The sequence below is a fragment of the Patagioenas fasciata genome, chromosome 4 (assembly GCF_037038585.1).
Source record: "Patagioenas fasciata isolate bPatFas1 chromosome 4, bPatFas1.hap1, whole genome shotgun sequence".
In the NCBI taxonomy this organism is placed as follows: domain Eukaryota; kingdom Metazoa; phylum Chordata; class Aves; order Columbiformes; family Columbidae; genus Patagioenas; species Patagioenas fasciata.
This window is the reverse complement of record NC_092523.1, coordinates 10,182,581-10,204,206: the sequence shown is the minus strand read 5'-3', so window position 1 is coordinate 10,204,206 and position 21,626 is coordinate 10,182,581. Positions and strand designations below refer to the sequence as shown.

The 21,626-nt window shown below is 38.8% G+C and overlaps 1 protein-coding gene across 3 annotated transcripts in view; it reads right to left on the bottom strand.

Annotated features, from left to right (window-relative positions):
* The window catches only part of CFAP99 (cilia and flagella associated protein 99), a 58,193-nt gene that overhangs the window by 18,647 nt on the left and 17,920 nt on the right, over window positions 1-21,626 (bottom strand). For all 3 annotated transcript variants that reach the window (XM_065837043.2, XM_071808492.1, XM_065837044.2), the window contains exons 5-11: window positions 17,853-17,965; window positions 15,509-15,683; window positions 10,751-10,831; window positions 8,557-8,622; window positions 7,614-7,673; window positions 3,693-3,781; window positions 1,195-1,399 (exon numbers count right to left, since the gene is read on the bottom strand). In XM_065837043.2, the coding sequence (XP_065693115.1) occupies window positions 1,195-1,399; window positions 3,693-3,781; window positions 7,614-7,673; window positions 8,557-8,622; window positions 10,751-10,831; window positions 15,509-15,683; window positions 17,853-17,965 (789 nt within the window). The remainder of the gene's footprint in view (window positions 1-1,194; window positions 1,400-3,692; window positions 3,782-7,613; window positions 7,674-8,556; window positions 8,623-10,750; window positions 10,832-15,508; window positions 15,684-17,852; window positions 17,966-21,626) is intronic.

The window sequence follows — 21,626 nt, the reverse complement described above, 5'->3', positions numbered from 1 at the left end:
TGCTCAGTACTTGTATGGATGAAGTGTCCTGCTTGTGTCTGTTGGCAAGTGAAGGGAGCTGCCTGGTTAGAGCAGGTTAGAGCAAGTCTGACTTGCACATCCCCAAATCTATGCATATTGGGACATTTCTGTTAACAAATAAAACATTTATGCTCTGAAAGTGAGGTGAATATAATAATTACAGTAAATTTGGAATGAGTGTGAGCGATCACACTGTGCTCAGTTGTACACAGTAGGGTTCTTGCTACAGCCTGTCTGAACAGACATGAAGACTCAATGCCAAAAAAAGACTGAAAGATTTTCTTAAAGGACAGAGGAGGAGCTCATTAAGTAGCTTTCCCTTTTGCAGGGTGGCCTTTATGAAAATCTTGTACATTTGTGGTCCCATCTTAAGTTGCCGAGGCACTGTAGAGACATCTGTGAGAGGTGGCCAAGAGAAAAGAACTGGCTGGCCCACAGGGCATAGCGGTAAACTGGGCTAATAGAAAACAAAAGCCTGTGATGGTGACTATGAAAACTTTTATATCTTTTAATCTAAAGCATTAGTTGTTTCTTTATTGCTTATTTAGTTTATAAGAAAAGCGCTGGAAAAATGTAATGTGAGTTTGGGCAAAAATGAAAAGATCTAACAATGTTTTTGGGAAACTGTGATTTGTCAGATCAGAAACTGTGTGAAAGTACTTCTTGGCATAAATATTCAATTTTCCATTTATATAAATCCAAAGAGGGCTATCTGCCTGAATTCTCCCCTAAGAGAGATTTAGGCATGTCAGATAATATGAAGTAAATTGAATTATATCTGCTTAAGAAAACAAAATCTTTCATATTTGTGGCTCTCATTTTAACAAGATAATGACATTAGTCATATATTGGTGATTTCATTGCAAATGGTGTTTAGTATCTCGGTATGTGTTTAAAAGGATATGCATAATGGCATGAATATAGGAGAGAATTCTTTAGCCTTCTGTGTTTTTTCAATTTGCTTTATAAGTGTTATCGGTCTTATAAAAAGTACTTTAGTGGATAAGGATTGCTGTGCCTGGAAGTTATAGCACTATTTTTCCATTGTTTGCAGACTCCAGTGAGTAAAGACACTGTATAGAACTTTTACACCTTCGTATAGGAGGTATCATCTATGGTATGTTTTGCATGGATTGAGTGTAAGTAAAATTTGAGCGATTCTGTATATACTACCTCTTCTCTCATGAGATCAGCTTTCTTCTTGTTTTCTTGAACTACATTCCGATGGGCTAGAACTGCCTCTTCATAACTCAGTTTCCCTTGAAGCCGCCTATACTCTATTTCAGCCAGCTGCTCTTCCAAATCTTTCCCACGCATCTGTTTTTGCCATTCCAAGAATTCAGATGGGTCTCTAGCCCCTTGTAGCAAGTTTTCAACTCTGCAAGAGAGAAGGAAGAGTATATTATTCCAGGGATCTGGCCTTGCAGCCAGGTCTCTAGCCCCTTGTAGCAAGTTTTCAACTCTGCAAGAGAGAAGGAAGAGTATATTATTCCAGGGATCTGGCCTTGCAGCCCTGCCTTGGTTTGTAAAACATTTCTAGTAGTTTGTGATACAAAGTATTTGATCTCTGCAGAGAATAAAGGTGCTCATCGCAAAGTCATTTGACAGATACATTTTAATTCCAGTCTAAGAGGTGTTACTACTTTTTGGAAAGCCTGAGAAAGCCAGGCTGGAAAAAGGTGCATGAGGGCAAGGACCCGAAGGCTTTCAGGAGAACAAAGCCCCAAGAGAGGGCAAACTGTAGCTACATATGGATTCTCATAAGGTACGACAAGCATCAGGCTGAAGGTATGCGCATTTTCTCAGCAGATGACTTTGCTTAGAGGTAGAAAGAATAAATAACTTTTGTCTTTGGTGATCTTCATGGCCACTTTAACACTGAGAACTAAAATACTTTCTGCCTGATTCTATTTCTGTTTTGTATTTTGTCAATTAAATAATATTGCTGAAGTGAGGCAAAGAAGTATTCAGCTATTAAGCAAAACCACGTTCTTATTTTTTGTACTGAGAGGGAAAAGCAAAGCAAAGCCCTGGGGCAGGCCTGTCAAAGTCCTGCAGCAAAGCATTGAATGAGCCAAGAATTAGGGCAGAGACACAAAAATGCAGTGAATTGTGCCTTACTGCTGCTCCCCAATGTGTGTGTGTGTGTGTGTATATACATATATATATATATATATATGTATATATGCATCTGTGGTGTATTAAATGCAGCTTAAGATTAAAACTCATTAATATAAAATAGTGTTAAGTTACGAGGAAAATCTATGCCTTTGCTGAGTGGAAGAAAATTCTGACAGATAGAGTGAAGACTATTATATGTAATACAAAAGAACCTCAATATACATACATAGCTGATAACAGAAATTGAGTATTTTACTGCTAAAATCCCGATCCATATACCAAAATTTGCTAGGTCCAAAGAGCAAATCCAATCTTAAGTAGTCATTCCGGGACTTAAAATCCTAACAATATTAAGTGCTTAGCCTGCTAAGTCAGGCAGATTAGAAATAATACTAAATCAAGATTACATGGTATAGGTTTTATCTTTGTTAAAATTATTAGTGAAATGTTCTGTAATTCTAGTCATAGCATACAACCTGCAGTGGCCATTCAGGAGTCACCCTCTCCCTAAGTAATGTCAGCTGAAAACCTGTGCTGCTGAATGAGGATTCCTTGTGTCAGAGGAACCTTCACGTCAGGATTCCTTAGAGCCCTAAGCACACCAGAAGGACCTTCAACCTCTTACTCCCCACCCCTGCCTAGGTTCAGCTGCTTGTGTTCAAAGACAGCTCTGTTGCTGTATAACATTGGATGAGGCTGGACTGAAAAGAGCTGTGCGAGGAAGAGCTGTGACCATCCTGTTGTGTGTGTAGAGTTTCTTCCCAGGAGCCACATTTAAGGTGACGTTAACAGCCTTTGTCCTTGCTAAGCTCCGCTGTAGGTCTGTTGCACCCAGCCCGGTACCTGACTGACCCTGCCTTGTTGACTTGGCTCCCTGGCTTGACCTTGGCCCTGACTCATCACTACAGCCTCGTTGGGCAATGGCTGGATCGCCAGCTGACCCTGCCGTCTGTCTCTGGATCTGCTGCACTGCCTGGCCAGGGCACTGTGGAACTGTGCTGCTGGCAGTGAGGACACTGTCCCCACGTGCCTCGCTGTCACGCTCGGCTCCGGGCTCCTCGTGCCTTGTGGAGCAGCACACTCTTAGACTTCTGTGTCTTTCTGTGATAGAAATAGACAGGTATTTTTATATGCATATAAACAAGTTCAAGGATCAAATCTGGCATGTAGTTGGTTGCAAACCATTGAAGAAAATGGAGGTATAAGAAATGATTTGGCTTAATATGCATGCATCTTTTATAATGGGCACAAAAATAGATGTGTATTTGGGTCAGTATTTATTCTGGAGAATCATAATAAATATAACAAGTGATCCTTATTGGACTTTGCAAGTAAAATACTACAGTAAAATACTTACTTTAACGCAGACTTTCATTTCAGTTGACTTTTCTCTTTATTTATCAACTGTATTTATAGAATAGCTTCCTAATGCCTTACAACAGATCCATTATTTTAGTTTACCTGGAGTTTACTTAATCATTTTTAATGCGGTTAATTATTCTATGCCTAGGGACATGAAAAGTAATCTGAGAAACAAGTGTGATTGTTACCTCTTGAGCTCCTGTTCCATTTTCCGCTGATAGAGGGCACCCTCTCTTAAAATAGCCGCAGCATTTAATTTAATAGGTATATTGTCAATCTGTCAGGAAAGGGAATGTATATACTAGAGTTAGTAATGTAAACCATAAAACAGAGTATAAAAACATTTCAATGGGTTAAATAAATCGACCTAAGTCACCATAAATTTTGCTTAAAGCATGCATCTAGCATTAATCTGACATTCACAATGAAATTGCATGCTGTTCATAAACCACTCAAGCTGCTTAAGAAATCAGCAAAGTCCCCCAAGTGGATTATAAATTTGTAATCACTCTTGGGCCATGTCAAATCCCATAGAATGTTTTCACTTCCTTTGATTTTTTTCAGTGCTCGTATACGTAATGTGCAGGGATTCCACATGCTTTGGACAAAGAAAACAAACTGCTTCTCTGAAAGACAGTTAGCCAAAACCATTAAAGTGCAACGTAAGCAGTGTATTTCATAGGAAGGTTTCAAAGTGTTTCACAAATAATCACTATTATAACTTCAAACTCATTGTAAGACAACTGGCATCACCAGTTGCCATGTCCATTTCCTAGACAGTAGAAGGGAAGCAGAGTTTTCAGTGACTTTGAGTTCTCATGGTGTAACTTGGCCTGGATCCTGTGGTTGCTTTGCAGTTCTTCAAAGTCTCATTGCCTTGGGACCAACTCCCAGAAAACCTCTAATGCTGAGGGAGGAAGAAAACAACCTCTTTGCCAGTTAAAAATGTTCGCTACACCAGCAGGCTATTCAGGAAAAAAACATATCACCTTTGCAGACACATATAATAGACCTGATCTGAAACAAGGCAAAGCAGTTCTGGTGGGATAAGAGCTGGGATCATTCCTGCAGAAAACAAAGCTTCGTCATGACACATTGACCTAAATCCAGACAAGTTATGTGTTCGGAATCCAAATACGTATTTAAATTCCAAATTAACAGCTTAATGAGTGGCTGAGAAACAGAAGCCCAGAATCACTGAAGCTATAGACTGCAAATATTGTATATGCAAATACCTCCTGCAGTCTCCTGAAATACATAAGCTCACTGGAAAAAGGGATGTTTTACAATTGATATTAATTAGGCAGGTTTAGGATAACAAACACATGCTATCACCTAGAAATTCACTAAGTAGGATTACCATGTTTTCCACACAGATGGCACATTTTAATGGAGAAAAATTAATTACCTGTCTGTTTCTTGACAAAATTATGATAACTTGAAGAATTTAGGAAAAGAAGCAAAACAATGTATTATATTTTATTTCTCTTGTTTGACTCACTATAGTTACTCTTCTTAATGCCTAATGATGTCCTTCCTTCCTTTTGGTTTGTTTCTCAGCGCTCCTGGAAGGCTTCTGCATTACATGAACAATCCCTCTCCAGCCTGTATTTTACACATTATACTGGCTTGGAGTCGACATTTGCTCTGACACGTGTAGAAATTTTCGTATTTTTGGCAATTACCTGTGTATAGTGATTTCATGTTCTGTATTTACTAACTGTAATTTGGATAGAAAACTAAACTAATAATGATTATGGAAATACCTTTAACTTAAGTTTCCCAGTTTATTGAACAGAAATATGACTGAAGTTCACGTAGTCAAAAGAACTAGGACTCCAAGACATATGCAGACAGGTATAAGTAAAATAATTGAATAGGTACCTCTCTGTCATGTGGTATCAGGGAAGTTTTGAATTTTACTCATTCTCTTCCTGTCATATCTTCCCTTTTATCAAGACGAGAAAATGGAAACAATCGGGAAAATCACAGAACATTGTAATTCTTGTGGAAAAAAATTGTATTCACTGTTTCCACCTAATGAACACACAATAGCTCACCAAAACCAATAAATATGTAAAGAGCAAATCCTGGTATGAGCAAGAGGCAGATTGAGATGGTGATGATGCATTTGTACTGTCTCGTTCTTCTAGTGAAAAGGATGAATAGACATTTTGTAACAGCAATGAGAAATGATTGCTGCTGCATATAATGTGTCTGAGATGAAAAAGATGTGTTTACTATACTGTAGGTGTTCTAAAAAGAGGATGGGAAAATACTAGTTGGGTAAAACATTATATAATTTCATTAATTTGAGGAGAGATTATAATTTTATTTGTACGTCTTGGATAAACCTTTCTCTTAGGATCTGTCTACTCACAGAGTTGCACAGGCAGGAAGGCAACGGCAATAGAAAGTATTTTAAAAGTCAATAACAATATGCCTATCTCAGCTTGAATGTTATAGCAGGATCTTGAATATCACCTAACCAACCTTTAAGGCAAATGTGTTTAGACGAGATAAAACTGATTGTGCTCCTAGAGGAGACACTAGCTGGTGTTAGAAGTGGCTCTGATCGATGCTGTGAGATTCCAGATCCATATTTTTCTTTATGCAATTTAGGCAGATGGTTTGACTGTCATTAGTCCGCACTAAAGTTTCAGTATTTTAAATTATCAGAAAAGGAAGCAGAATATACATAGTGTTGAACTAAACCCACATAATTACAGGTCCTGCCTGTGTGGATGAACTATGTAAATGTTTCCCATTTTGGTATTTTCCCCCTCTTTTGAGTGCAGTAGGAACTGGGATATTACTACTTTCCTGTAATTTCATGCTGCTGGATTGTAAGCAAGCAGACTGCATAGGGGCAGGGAAGAACCAAATGAAGTTTAACAAGGGCAAGTGTAGGGTCCTGCACCTGAGGAGGAACAACCCCAGGCACCAGTACAGGTTAGGGGTTGACCTGAGGCAAAGCAGCTCTGCAGAGAAGGGCTTGGGAGTTCTGGTCAACAACAGGTTGCCCCTGAGTCAACAATGTGCCCTTGTGGCCAAGAAGGCCAGCAGTACCTGGGGCGTATTAAGAAGAGTGTGACCAGCAGGTTGAGGGAGGTTGTCCTGCCCTTCTACTCTGCCCTGGTGGAGTCTCCTTCTCTGGAGACATTCAAACTCACCTGGACACATTCCTGTGTGATCTGCTCTGGTGAACCTGCTTTAGCAGGTGGGTTGGACCAGATGATCTCCAGAGGTCACTTCCAACCCCAACCATTCTGTGATTCTGTTACAGGTGACACTGTTATCAAAGATAACTTCAGTAGGTGATGCCAGATATACTTTACAAATAGTTGCCAGATGCCCAGCTCCCCAAGCAGGGAATCAGTCTTTCCAAGTTATATATAAGCTGTACCCAAATACGTAGTTTTAAAGTGTAGGTAGACCTGCTCACAAGATATTTAGGGTCACAATACAAGCACAGTTTCCACATTAGATTATTCTGCATATGAACTTGAAACACGTGAAAGGCGACAGATTGAGCAATGTAAGACTGAAGATTGTCTGTAGTACAGTTATTGCAGAAATAGCAGTGTGAGCTTTCATGTCTTACACCATTAAGGCTGAACAGCCCATTTTCCATGTTTACAATTCTCTGACCCTTGGAAATCCTAGCAGAGAAGCAATCAGTATAGTGGATTTTATGACCTCAGTATGTGTTTAAAGGCAACAAGACAAACATCCAGACTGATTGTATATTGTGTATCAGGCAGTCATTAGCTGGAGTGATTGCTCAGCATTCTTTAGGATATCATTTTGAAACAGTGATTTACAGACATGAGATTCTTCTGTCCCTATGCTGAGTATTTAAACCAGGGTTTCACAATTATTTTCTTTTTCTTTTTTATTTTTTTTTCCTGTACACTATTCTTATTCCTTGCCATTTTACATAAAAAAACCCAATGAACCATAGACGCAATCCATCCCATTCTCCTGCCCACAGAACTTGGAGTAAAAATGTGGATTCCAGCAAAGTTTGCATCACCACAGAATTTATAGGTGTTTTCACTCCATAGTTTTCAAGTACATCTGACAACATTACCTTAAAGGTTACTCACCTTGCTTTGGATCTTTTGAGCCTGGATTGCTGGTTTACTCTCCATAGTGTTATTGGTGTCCTGCAGTTCAAAATAAAAATACATTATTTCATTTCAGAGACAGATTTTCAAGTACTCATCAAAAGTATTCGATATTTACCAAAAATGACTCTCGAATATTCATCTAGAGTGACAAATACAATCATAAGGGACATATTTTGGAATTGTTATATCCACAAAAACTTGCTATGTACACCCAAATTAGTGAGGATATTTCATATCAAATTATCATGAAAAGGTAGGTCCAAATATTGACTAAAACTTCTTGACAAAAATAATGTTAGAAAAGTAACAGTGATGTTTTGTTTGACTATGAAATGTTACCTATATATATATGAATATATTCAGCTCTTAACTGAAATAGACTTTGGGAAAACAAAACAGGGTGTCAAAACACACTTAATGAAATTATTAAATGGTGGTAGAATTCTACTGATGGTTATTGATTTCATTTTATGGTTTTAGCTACAGATACTGATGTGAAAGTGTCTGGTACCATGGGGATGAAAACAGTGAATGGAATATGCATATGTGGTGTTGAAATGAATACATTACATGCATAATTTGGTGACATAGTTGTAAACTGGGAATCAAGCAAAGCAAGAATTCTTTATGAATGGGAACATATCCTCTCAGCTTGGCTGCTCTGTGGCATAAAAGTTAATGGAAAAATAATATGTGGGTTTAAAGAAATATTGTCAGTTTTGAGTCTTGTTGAAGTGGTATCATAGGAAGGCTAACAACATGGATGTGAAATGACAGAACAGCTACATATGACAGCACATAATTCCTATTCCCAAATAAATAAACATTTTCAAATACTTTGAGATATCTTTAAATACTCCAGTCATTCTTCATCTTCGTACTGGGGGATTTCTAGGTAATGCCGTATTTTGTAGCATACCTCTTCCTTTTCAGGCTTCATGGTTGCACACTCGGACTGGTTAGCAGTTGCTTTGAGGAGCGGAACCTAAAATTAAAGCAATTAGCTTAAAAAATACAGTACATTTCAATTCTCTAATAAGAATTTTCTGTCTCAAAAAGTCTCGCAGCCCAGACCAGTATATTAATTTGTTTCCAATGAATGAAACCTTGACTTAGTATTGATATGAATTTTCATTTCTGATTAAAGACTTGAAGTAGGCAAGTCTTGATTTTGTCCATAGTTCTGCCTGGCTGTATCCTTTGCATAGGGCATTGGGCCTTTGCTAGGTCTGCCATTATGAAACTTGTTCCTTATTCAGAATTTGACTTAAAAGCCTCATAATTATCTATGGCACATCAGTACCACCCGTAATATCCGCTTCTACAGCTAACAAACAATGGCTTCAGTTTTGAGTTAAATTAGATTCTGATCAGGGGATCAGAGCATCGAGGGCTGCACCAATAAGCACAGCCCTAACAGTAATTACACCTGTAATTTTAAAGGGGGAAGTAAAGGCAACCACATTTCTAGCTTTTGGATATTACTTTTGGCTGTAAACAGTAATCTCTAAGCGAAGCTGTGAGACACAGACTGGATTTTCTAATGTCTTTGTGACCGGCAGTGATCCAGAACATCACACTAGAGTGTGGCTTCCAGTGTTCACACTCCTTCCTACAGGAGCTCAGACGTGGTACTTACAGTGACAGCTGAAGCTTCTGCAAAAATGCTACGAAACACATGGCATTTTTAATGCATATTTCTTTTAGGAGCAAACATTCCGGCTTGTTTAGCAAACAGTCCAGGGAACTGACCTTTGTGAATGCTTGGGATGCCTTTTACAACATTCCAGAAGCGACAAAAACTGGTGTTATTGCAGCTATAATTTCTGTGGTGGTATTTCTTTGTTCCTTGTGTTCATGCATTTTCTCCACTGAAGAATGTGGCTGGTAGTTTAAGCGATTTTATAATTGTCATAGATTTTTGAAAATATAGGCACTGTGGTATCTTGGTTTTCCTCCCTAGATTTTGTAGGAAGTTTGTACGTACAAATAAGCACACAGACAAACAGGCATGTGCTTGCTCCACAATATGGAAACAGTAAAAGGATAAAAATCAAGGTTGTTTTCCTTTATAATGAAATACCAAGCATAGGAAATGTGATGGGCCAGCAAAAGGAATGCACAGCTTATTCCCCTAGAATCTATCACACATTAAGGCATTTACTACAGTTTAGGAACAGAATCCAATGCCCCTTTCACAAGGACATGAGGAGAGCCCAGAACAGTGATAAATGGACTTGTAGCATCTGGTGAAAGCTGGAGTAAGGCATTTTCAGAAGGGGGGTACAGATAAAAAGGAGTCAAATAGCATGCCTTTTATTGAGCTTATACCGGTATTCGATTGGGTGTGGTGATTGCAGTGTGGGGAGGAAGAAAAAAAGTGGAAACTGACATTTAATTAATTCTCTTCCAAGAACAATCTGTTTTAAGTATGATAGGAGCTCACTCAACGAGCAGGATTCATTATCAAAGTTTGGATCAAATAACTAGATGTGGTTATTTTTCCAGGCCTTCCCTTCTCCTGCTCCCTCAACACACAGCCTGTGTACTCTGCTTCTTTACAAATCCTGATGAGTTCCCACTCTCTCAGCCTGCTGAAGAGTATGGGGTCTGCACAACAAAAAATCAGAATCTGCTGGTATTTTAAAACAGTGGGTGATGACCTGGTAATTTATCAGTTACTACAGAAAACAAACAAAAATATTCAGCATATTTTGTATATTGAAGCCTAAATTATTAAGTGAATACTTTACATAGCCACACGTGCTGTTGGAGTGAAAGAGCCATCAAACTATTTCAGGCTTGTGAAGAGAAGAAAGTCATCGTGTTTCTGCTGCCTTACATGGCCACTTGCATCATTTCTCACACAGTACTTGTACAGCGAATAAAAGGTGGACCTTGTCTCAGACAATTCATAATAAAATAATGAAGATGGAAAAAGGATGATAGAACAGAAGATAAAAACTTCATGACTCTAGAGAAAGAGCCAGGAGCTATTAGGTGCAAAAGCAAATACAGTTCAGATAAAGTTCTAAGACTTGTGAAAATGAAACAATACAGAAGAAACAGTTTAGAAGAAAGAAAAGACTAGAACAAAAATATAATACACTTACTTGTGTTTTTCGGCGATTTTTTGTTTGGATTTTCTCTAGTTGCTTTTTTTCCTTTGGAGGTTTATAGGTGCTTGGAGGAACCTGTATTAAAAGGCAATAATCTCCACAATATGGGGTATAAAACATTCCAAGTGACACATTCTTACAGGAAGAAAAACATCTTCACTTTTACCATAGAACAGCTGCAGTTATTTTTTAAATATTGATTCTTTTCTATTAGTGCCAGTGTAGAAGACATGGACAGATTCCAATTAGCTGGGACTACCCAAGCTTTTCAGTCCTGCCAAATGCAATATAAACCCTGGACAAAAGACTGGAAAGAAAGAAAAATCTGAAACTAGCACAAGAAAGGCTAAAGAAATAATAAATCCTATACGCCCTACCAAGGGGAAAACGAAGTTGCCAGAATGAGAAAAGTTCTCTTTGCTGTCTCATAAACTTCACAGCATTGACAGCCAGATAGGGCAGCTGAATAAAGTGAAGCTGTGGAGCTCTTTGGCACAGCATGTGGTAGTAGCAACAAGCTACAGAGACCCCAAAGAAGTTTACGTAAGAGAAATCCCGTGAAGTTTATTAAATACCCAGGAACTTCACTGTAACTGAGGAAGTCTTGGAGCTGAAATGGTGGGAAACAGAGAAGGTAGCTGGAGAAAGCAGCAGCTATGCTTGGCCTGTCTGTGGAGTCTTCTCAGTCATCTGTGTTTGGCCACAGCTGGAGAACACCCACTGGGCAACATGGGCCTTTGCTCTGGTCTGCTATGGCTGTCCTTATGTCATAGAATCATTTTGGTTGGAAGAGACCCTCAGGATCATCGAGTCCAACCACAACCTAACTCTAGCACTAAACCATGTCCCTAAGAACCTTGTCTAAACACCTTCTAAACCCCTCTGGGGATGGTGACTCCACCACTGCCCTGGGCAGCCTGTTCCAATGCCTGAAAACCCTTTCCATGAAGAATTTTGTCCTAATATCCAATCTAAACCTCCCCTGGCACAACTTGAGGCCATTTCCTCCTGTCCTATCACTTGCTACTTAAGAGAAGAGACCAACCCCCTCCATGCTACAACCTCCTTTCAGGTAGCTGTAGGCAGCGAGGAGGTCTGGAATGCCATTGGAAGTGGAGAGTAAATGTTTGGAGGGAGAGGACTGAGGGCTCTCCTAGCACTAATCACAGATTTGGGAAAGCATTCACATGTCAGAAAGCACTACAGATAGAAAGAGCAGGACAGCTCAGCTGGCTGTCACCTGGATCAGCAGAAGACTGGGGACTGGATGGTGTTGAGTTTGGTTGAAACTTCTGGAGGATCTGGTTATTTGCTTGAGCAATAAATTTTGCCCCGAAGCAAACTCTGAAAAAAGACAGGATTTCTCCTTCCTATGTGCATGAGATAGTCTGGCAGTTTACTGGACATCTGCTTAAATATTTATCTTGCTAAAAATGTTCTAGCTCAATTAGAAGTTACAGAATTAATTCAAGAATTAATGGGAAAAATCCATAATCTGTATCGTACTGAATGGCAGTTTACGGAACACGGGGATCCCATCTAGCTTTATTGGACTACATAAAGAGTTATGCTTCGAAAACCTCATGAATCTGATGTACTTTCCACTGTCTTTGCTATTTAATGTCATTATCTACAGGCAAAACAAATGCACACACAGAAGCAGTTAGCAATTAAATACACTGGTGAGACTGCTCGGGTATTTTTGTGAGGTTTTTAAGTGAAGTAGAACTGCAAGTATTTCCCAGCAGTACCTAATAGTTTTTATTATGCTTTTATGGATGGAGAAATTAAAGCTCAGAGGATTTGCAAAGGTTTGCGCAGGCAGAGGGTATCAGTTTATTGCACTCTTCTTCCCAGCCATGTGCTCTACCTGCAAAACTGTGCTCATCTGCCAGGGTAAGCTGAAAATCTCTCCTCAGAAACTGCTCTGCTTATTCCAAGTAATTTAAGGAGGAGACTTTTCAATCGGCTCTGTTTCAAAAATGACCTTAGCCTTGTAATTTAGCCCTCAGATACCATGCTGATGAGTAGAAATTGGCCAGACAGGTAGACAATACAGTTGCCGGTAGAGGATGAAAAAGTCAGTATAAGTAAATTGTGAATTCCAGCAATAGATGAAAAAGTCCAAACTGTACCTATTTAATCCTAATGGGAAAAAAAGGGGGGATATGGGTAAGAAACACCAGCCCTGCTTTTCCTCTCCAACCAGTGGTCAGGCTCCCTTCTGCTTTCTGGATATCCCTTTACCAGAGGTGTATTTAGTGAGTAGCTACCACAGGAAGTTTAAGAAAGAACAAAATGAATAATCACTTGAACTTCGGTAGTCATCACTCTCCTATTTTAATAAAGTTACTGTTGTAAGATGGACAAGGACAATCAGAAAATCTAAAAATAAAATAATGGCATAATCTTATTATTCTATTACAGTGGTGATATTAAAATAATGGATTTTATTTGTAACTCAAGGCCAAGATATCCAGGAAGTTTAATGTGTCCAAATCATTTTACATGTTATCAGGTTTAAACACCTGTCTCCATTTGTTTTCTTTGCAAACTTCAAGCTAAAGCAAAGATTTTTCTTTGCAGAATGGTATTTATGAATGTCTGTATGCATATGTGCATGCTTGTGTGTGCATCCATGTGCTTGTATGCAAAGGACAGCGGAGAAAATAATTTATAATTTTTAGACCAAATATTTAGAGTGAAAGATGTCATTATTAAACTTCAAAATTCAAGTGTTTTTCTTTTTTGACTTAGTGCCCCCCATTTCTGATGAATGTTTATGATGACGAATGATTATTTTAACCTTCTAGGCCCATGTTATTCCAATGAAACTTTGCAAGGTCAGTGCAGGGCCCCATCTCGGTGTAGATCGCTAGGATGAATACCTGCCTTCTGCAGTAACCCTCAGCTCCAGGCCTCTCCTGCAAAGGAATCACCTGCTCGGTGCACGGGACACTCTCCCAGCTCCTGAACTCAATGGATGTCATACATCTCATCTTACTTCGCATTTTATCTCTACTATAATGCAATGGAGCAGAAAGAAATACCTAGAATAATGATCCTATTGATCAGAATGAACTAATTTCACCACAGGGATGCAATAATTTATCAGCATTCGCTGCTCAGAATCCAGACGCCTCCCTATGAATTCGTCTGGCTGTTTCAAAGCTGAGCAGTAACCATGTCTGCAGTGATTGTGAACACAAAAGTCCCTGCTAATACGCCCCATGACAAGTTCTTTGACAGATGCATGAGAACCATGAGTAAAAGTGGATATCTCATAGAACTAACAACTTTGTGAGAAAATGGATAAGAACATTTCTGCAGCAGATTATAGGATGGAATCTGGAAGGGCTTTATTTCCGTGCATTCCTCTCCACAATACAGTAGCCAAAACGGTGGCCTGCTCTCACTTTACTAACTCTTTCTTGCCATCTGGGCTGCCTTTTCAGTCTGTTCATTTCAGGATCTAATATGGTGCTATGGGCAACAATATGGTAAATTAAAGTGAAGTTTAATTTGCTGAGATAGGTGCAGAAATGAGCACAACATATGTCACTACTACACTAATGGGTTTAGATTCACACAGCTTTTAAATTTGCAGACTTGGCCAGAACGTAAACCAAATTTAGTATAATCCTAACAACAAAAATGAACTTCAGTAAATGCATCCGCATGAAAGGAAAGGCTGCATGGCGTAAAGGTACTAAAATGACAGCAATATGACTCATTCCTATACTGATTAAATAGTTATTAAATGCAGTTTTTCAGAGCCTGGTATTAAGCTGTTTCAATGTAAAATCCCATTAACTGCATAACACAGTACCACTAAATTGCTCTGCCATCCTTAGATGTAAATCATTTCTAAGAGCATTCAATACATGTATTATTTAAAATTGAAGTGCTAATACAAGGTGGTAGATAATGCCCAAAACTGTGACTTCCCACTGCATTTAAATATAGAAGATTTTGGAGTCTCTGTTGAGTTAGCCCCAGCAGCTTGATCCCAAATCCTGTTTGCCTTGTCCCAGTGAGGTAACTTAAAGCCAGTTGTGTGTCTGCAATTTGTACCAGCATAACTGAATCAGAATCTTAGACAATAAGTAAAGTAAAAGCATAGCATTTCAAAGATAAATATGGTCTCATTTATTCATGAGCAATAATTTCACTGAAAAACCTTAAGTTTAGAGATTCAACATTAATAGAGATAGAAAGGAATAAAATTCCACTTTCAAGGAGGAGCTGTAAACCTGGAGTCCACCTCAACTCCAGTGAAATCGCTTCGTGATTTATTTTAATGGGAGCTCATCTACAAAATAATCTGAATTTATAACAAAATTTCATTAGAATGTTCTTTTCTTGCCTGCTTCAGTACATTATCCAAATCAAAGATCTTACAAATCCAAGGTCTCCCAGAAACACTTGTATCAATGCTGTCATCAATTTGTGCCCATTGTATAGTTCTACCTCCAAAAGTCACAAAACAACTACAGGAACCATTTTTTTCCCTTTCCTTTGTTTGGGTTATACTGTGCTTATACAACATTCACTGAAATGAAAAGAATTAGTTTGGTCTTTTTTAGGAATCTGATCTTCAGTAACACAGAATATTACAAAAATTCCTTTTGATCTGTCGAAGGTTGTAGATTTTCTACAATTATTCTGAAAGAGACCATTAACTCCCTTACCATGATTTTGTGCACAATCATACATAAAACTTAGCAACTCTCAAAGCATAAAAAAACTCACAGGTAAGCTTTTATCCAGTGCTCGTATTGGCAGAGGTACAGGAATGGCACGTGGCTTGGGTACAGTCAAATTAAATTCCTCTGGCTGAGTGACCCTCGAAGTCTTGACAGTGGTAGTACGATTATTCAATTTATCTGTGAGCTGTTCAATCAGTTGCTGTACTTTTGGCTGCCACCTTCAAATAAAAACAGATTTTTCAATTTTATTTCATGATTTTCTCTCATGCAAACTTACACACCGTGTATGAGGCTGGCATTGGTGCAAATTCTGTAGTGCTTCCAGACATTCAATTTTAATAAAACTGACCTATGAGTTTGTGCTCATGATTTAGTTGGATTGTATTACTTCACCTCTTGATGGATGCCAGTCCATTCAGACTAGTGGGGGTGAAATAGCCACAGTTTTTGCTGACTAAGCAACTACATCGCCAGTTCGTTTTGCAGGAGGACCAGGCTATGAATCAGAAAAGCAGCTTTCATAAGCTAAGTACACGCTTAACATACTTAAATGAAAAAACTATGAACAGTGGTCTGAGCATTGCCACTTTTACCAACTGAGAGCACACATAAATCCATCTCACAGCACAGGCAGTTCTAATAAAAAAATAGAAAGATGTAGGGAGTTGGGTGAATTAGTGAATGAACCCTCAGTGAACCCTGTGGGGCAGTCAAGATGATTTTGATTTCTCTGTTTGGATTTTGGTTTGTAGGAAGGTTCAGACTTCTTCCAAGGAATGGCATGAAGGTGCAGAATTCAAGGTAAGACACAAGTTATCATGGGGCTAATTATAGCGACAGCTTCATGTCAGTTACTCCTCCTCTGTATGTGTTTTGTCTTTAAGTATTACACATGCAATGGAGCTCTCCCAGAACTTAAAAAGCAGCCGACAGTGCAAATTTACAGTAACTTGTTTATGTGACTGTTACCTTAGCTAGTACTGTCATTGAGGGATGAGGCTTGCAAGTGACTTCTGCAAGTAACGTAGCTCCATTAAAATAAATAGGAGTCTTTATGTTAACCTCATTGACCTTAGAAAGGGGAATACAAAGACACATTTAAAAGACTTCAGGCTACTGAATGGATTGAACTGATCAATGCACCCTTGCCCCTTGAAGCAAGTTTCAAACCCAGTAACCAAATGTGGGCTTTAACATTCTTGTGCAACTTAGATTTACTAATTCTAGGTAAAACACATGTTCCTTACGTTGAATGTAATTGACTGTGAAGAACAGCTCCAATACACTTAGTGTTAATGAAACGAGCTATAGATTAAGCATCTGCCTGAATGCATATGTATATATATGTGTATATATACAGCGTGGATATGTGTGTCTATCTCTGTTTGTATATCTCTATCTGTATCTTTACACTATTGTAAGCATATGTTAGAATTACTACACTGGAATAAATTGAGTCAAATTCTTACTTCAGATATATCCCTGCAGTTCCTGTAGAACTGCATGGAATTTGGAGTATTGCAAACCAAATCTATGGTGTACATTTGCTAATTTGGTATAACTTATATAGTAGGAAATAATTAATTCTACTGACTTCAGTTTCACAGAACTGGATGCAAACTCTTTTTCAGCTGACACGGTTTATAACCTATTTTTGTCTAATGGTGTTTGCCACGAACTGAGTTAATCTATCGTGCAGTGAGGAGGCTGTGTGATTGCAGCCACGCAGGTGTACCAACGCTAGCTCCAATTTATCTGTCCTGGCTAAAAATGAGAGTGAAAAAGTGACACAACAGGCTGCAGAGCTACTGTTTCTCCACGTGAAAATGTTGCAGTTTGGCAAGGATACTTGTGCTACTGTAGCACCACCTAACCAACGTGTGGGCACACCAGGCACCTCAAAGCATTAAATGATGCTGCAATTATGTAAATAAATAATAGTTTTTAAAGACTTGTTTACATGCTTATCTGATTTGCTCAGAAGGGATTTTATTGGCATAATCAAGTCTGTGCATAAAGCCAAACTCAGGCAAGTCATTCATCTTTTTTCATATGCTTAATGTCATACAGATGTTGAAGGAACTTAGGAGGCATGAATCTAAGTCTGTGAGATAATGCGAACCTTCTATTTTTTGTTTTCAGAGTCCGATGTTTGATCTGTTCAGGGGCACTGAGAAACAAATGTATGACAGCTGCAAAAGGACTTTTCTACGAGAGAACCTTGCCTCTGGGTAAGCAAAAGGGATTCCTATAGTCTCATGAAGACAAGAAGGGTTCTGAGTGACTTCAACAGGGGAAACACTTTAACAGCAAACTGAACTTTGAGGGGAAGTTTTTTGCATCGTTTAAACTTTGAGGTGGCCGGAGGCTACTTCAGTCCTGCTTACCTTAGCAGTGGACCAATCCAGTTCTCTTTTACGTAAGGTGAATCGTAGAACTTACTCCATTCATCTTTTATCCACGTGTTCAAATGCAGGGCATTGAAGAAAAATCTAAGAAACTAATAATAAGTTATTTCTTTTAAACATGAGTACTGAATGTATGGTGTATATAAGACTACAAAAAGACAGTTGCTTTTACTACAAACACTGCTGAAGAAGTTGCTTGTATTTTACCCTCTAATTATAATCATAGGTGTGCAATGTTTGTAGGTTCTTCTTAGTTCTGTTAGAACAGCCCCATGTCTTTCAGTCCTATTTTGTGAAACACAAATAGATACCAAAAATATTTTTAGTGGCCTAAAAAAAATCTAGAGACTACAACATGGTGATGTGTTGATGCATCTTTAATTTGCTTCAAACATTGTGAAATAAAAGGTTTTATTCAAAATTAAATTAATTACCACTGCAACACACTGATCTACTGATTTTAGTATAATTATACAATAGAGCTTCAGAATCTAATACACAATCAACTCCTCATTATCTATAGCTAGATGATCCATGGTGCCCAGAAACATCTCAGGTTTGGCATTGCATGTGATTTCTTAAGTTCCTTTCATATCCCTGGGAACTGGGCAGGGAGAATTGCTGAGAACTGTGCTAACTGCTATACAATATAGTTTCTTCTTTTATTGAAATATAATTAATTGGCATATTCCCATCAAACTAGAAGACTGAAATTTGGCACACTTAAACATTGCAGAGCTCTACATGCTGGAGAAATACCAACTAACATTTGAACTTTTGTTTCCCGCTGGAGTTCACCAGGAGGTCAAGAGCTTTTCTTTAAAACTCGAACTCCTCGAATGGTCTTTTGAAACAGACTCTTGGAAAATGGCACTTGGATTCAGCATGTGTCATGCACAGCAACGTAAATTGCAAACTTAAACATGAAATTTTTCATTAAAATTCTTGGAAATGAAAGTACAAGCAAGTATCCTGCTGAAATAATCCCAGTAATAGTAAAAAAGCACACTAAATAATATAGACATTATGAGACATACTGTAAAGCAGTGTGCAGTCACTTGAGAAGCTTCAATTGGAGACTGCAGAGCTTATTAGTTCAGATCTGGCATCAGCCCTGTCTTGGGCTGGTTTTCACAGAGCCATGTAGGTCTCTGTATTGAGTTTTTGGTTCTGGAGGACTACCAAGGAGCTTCCTAATTCACATGTTGCCAGGGCCAAGGTGGCTCAGAGCTTTGTGAATAATTCAGCTATAAACAGTTCAGATTTGACTCAAGGTGTTTGCTGCAGATGTTCAACAGGTGTAGAAAGCCTGCTGCTTGAAATCTATAGTCTTGATGTGATCATTTCCAACTGGAACAGGCTGCCCAGGGAGGTTGTGGAGTCTCCTTCTCTGGAGACATTCAAAACCTGCATGGATACCTTCCTGTGTAACCTCATCTGGGTGTTCCTGCTCCGGCGAGGGGATTGGACTGGATGAGCTTTTGAGGTCCCTTTCCATCCCTAACATTCTGTGATTCTGTGATTCTGTTAAGTAATCCGTAAATTAGGCTTATTTTCATCTATGGTGCTTTTGGTAGAGTCAAAAGACTGATCAACAACTGAAGGGCTAAATGAGTATTACCCCCTTGGATTCCTATTATTGTCTAGAAATTACTGCTCTTCCCCAAAACTGCAGACACTGGCATATCAATACACCCTCCAAAAGAAGATATTTCATCCCTAAAAGTGTGGCTATAAACTAGGTGTTGAATTGTGAAGTTGTTTTGTTGGTGCTTGCAGATTCAGTGGAGTTTACTGAGTATATGATAAGGGATGAATTTTATCTCATTGGTCTAGAAATTCATTAATTCTCCTTGTGGAGAATCTTTCTGTGTAGTGCATGCACGTTGGATTACATTTTTTACCTAACATAGTAATTTGTACTTATGCAATGTGTAAATAAAATGCTAGAAGTCTAGAGAGAGTTCATGCTCTCCAACAGGACCGATGCATACTACTTCCACCAGTTATCATAACAAAATTGTATATCCATGTATCCCACCTGTATATATGGTTACAAACACAGAGAACATGTCCCCTGCTAAAGTACTCTTCTTACCTTATGGAAGGCCCTGACTATGGACAAAGTTTACAAAAAATATGTTTTTAAACAGATGTAAGCAAGTGTGTATACAGCGGTGGATTGAACATGAGCTGGTGTACTTAAAATGAGGCAGGCTCTGAGGGCTGAAGCTAGTTTCAAATTTCTAGGCATTCAGAGAGCTCACAGAATAAGCTGATGTAGAAATACTGCAGGTGGTGATTTGTAAATCCTCCGCTTTTCTTTCACTAGCTTCCATTAAGCTGCACTCCTCCCTCTCCGTGTCCTCGGTGTTCCTCTTTTAGAGCCCAGTCCAACCCCAGAGGCTGCAGCCAGTTGTCTGCTACAATGCCACATGAAACTGAGGCTCTGAGCTGTTTCAGCTCTCCTGGCTGATCTTTTCCATCTGGGTCTTCTAAACATTTGCTGTAACTATCTTTTACAAAGTATTTGCAACTCAACTACCTCTTCAAGGCAGATGAAACTATAATAAAGGCACACAGTTAGTGATTTCTAGCTGTTGTATTTAACAGCTGGCTATTGCCCCTTGAGGCTTATTACTGCAACATCAGTTATGTCCTGGTTACTAACATTTCACACTGTATTAAGACAAATGGTAATTATGTGATTGATAAACACTGTGATGTACTCCTATGAGGTACGGAGAACGGTTCACTGTGTAAGCAGGTATCAATACTGTGATGTGTATTTTAGTAGCTTTAGTTACAGTCCCCAGAGAAATGCTATGATAATGATATGCCCCAATGATATGCACACTAGAGAAGGCTCCGAATGCTGCCCTGGAAGGGTTAACCACGGACTGCAATGCAGGGATTGCAAACGGCACTGCAGGGTCACCAGACATCACTTCTGACCAGAGTCTGCCTGAGCCAAAGTCCATGATCTTGGTTTTGATAATCCATGTCACAGACGGCAAACATGGGCGGCATAAGACCCATGAAGCCGTAGCGCATTTCTTAACTACAGAAACTTGTGTTTTGCGAACTGAATTGCTAGGAAAGATCCCTTATGTTTCTGTTTTGTCTTTGGCCACATGTGACACAGGAGGCAACTCCAATATCAGCAGTTGTTGCTCTCATAGCAGCAAAATCTGGCTTGAAGTTCTCATAGGTTTCTGTTTGGATATTACCACCATTTGTCTCCTTAAAGAAGTCACTGGACAGTTAAGAGCATTATTCTGCTTACTCCTCTGTCTTGAATGTTCGAAGACTTTCACTGCTCACAGATCTTGACAACCAAGATTCCTTTCCCTTCTAGAAATGGTGGAATTACACCAGAAATTAATTGTCCCCAATTTTTTACTATTTTCACGTACTCTGACTGCAATAAAACAAGTGTGTATTGTTAAAGATTGTTTTGTAACGCATTTTTACAGGCAGGCTAAATTAATACCTTGCTTTCGAGAATTTGAACTTGCCCTGCTAATATTATTAATGTAATTTTACACAGTGGGATTTTATAGATTTCTCAAAAACAAATAAAAATGGGAAGTTTCCTCATTTGATATTATCTTTTCATCCATGTAATCATCTGCAGAGCTGAAATCCTTATAATCACAACATGAGCTTTTGACTCTTGAGTTAAGGAAGGAACTTTGAGAAACAGCAGGTTCTTTTTCTCCAGGCAGACCAGCTGCTACCTGCCAATGATGT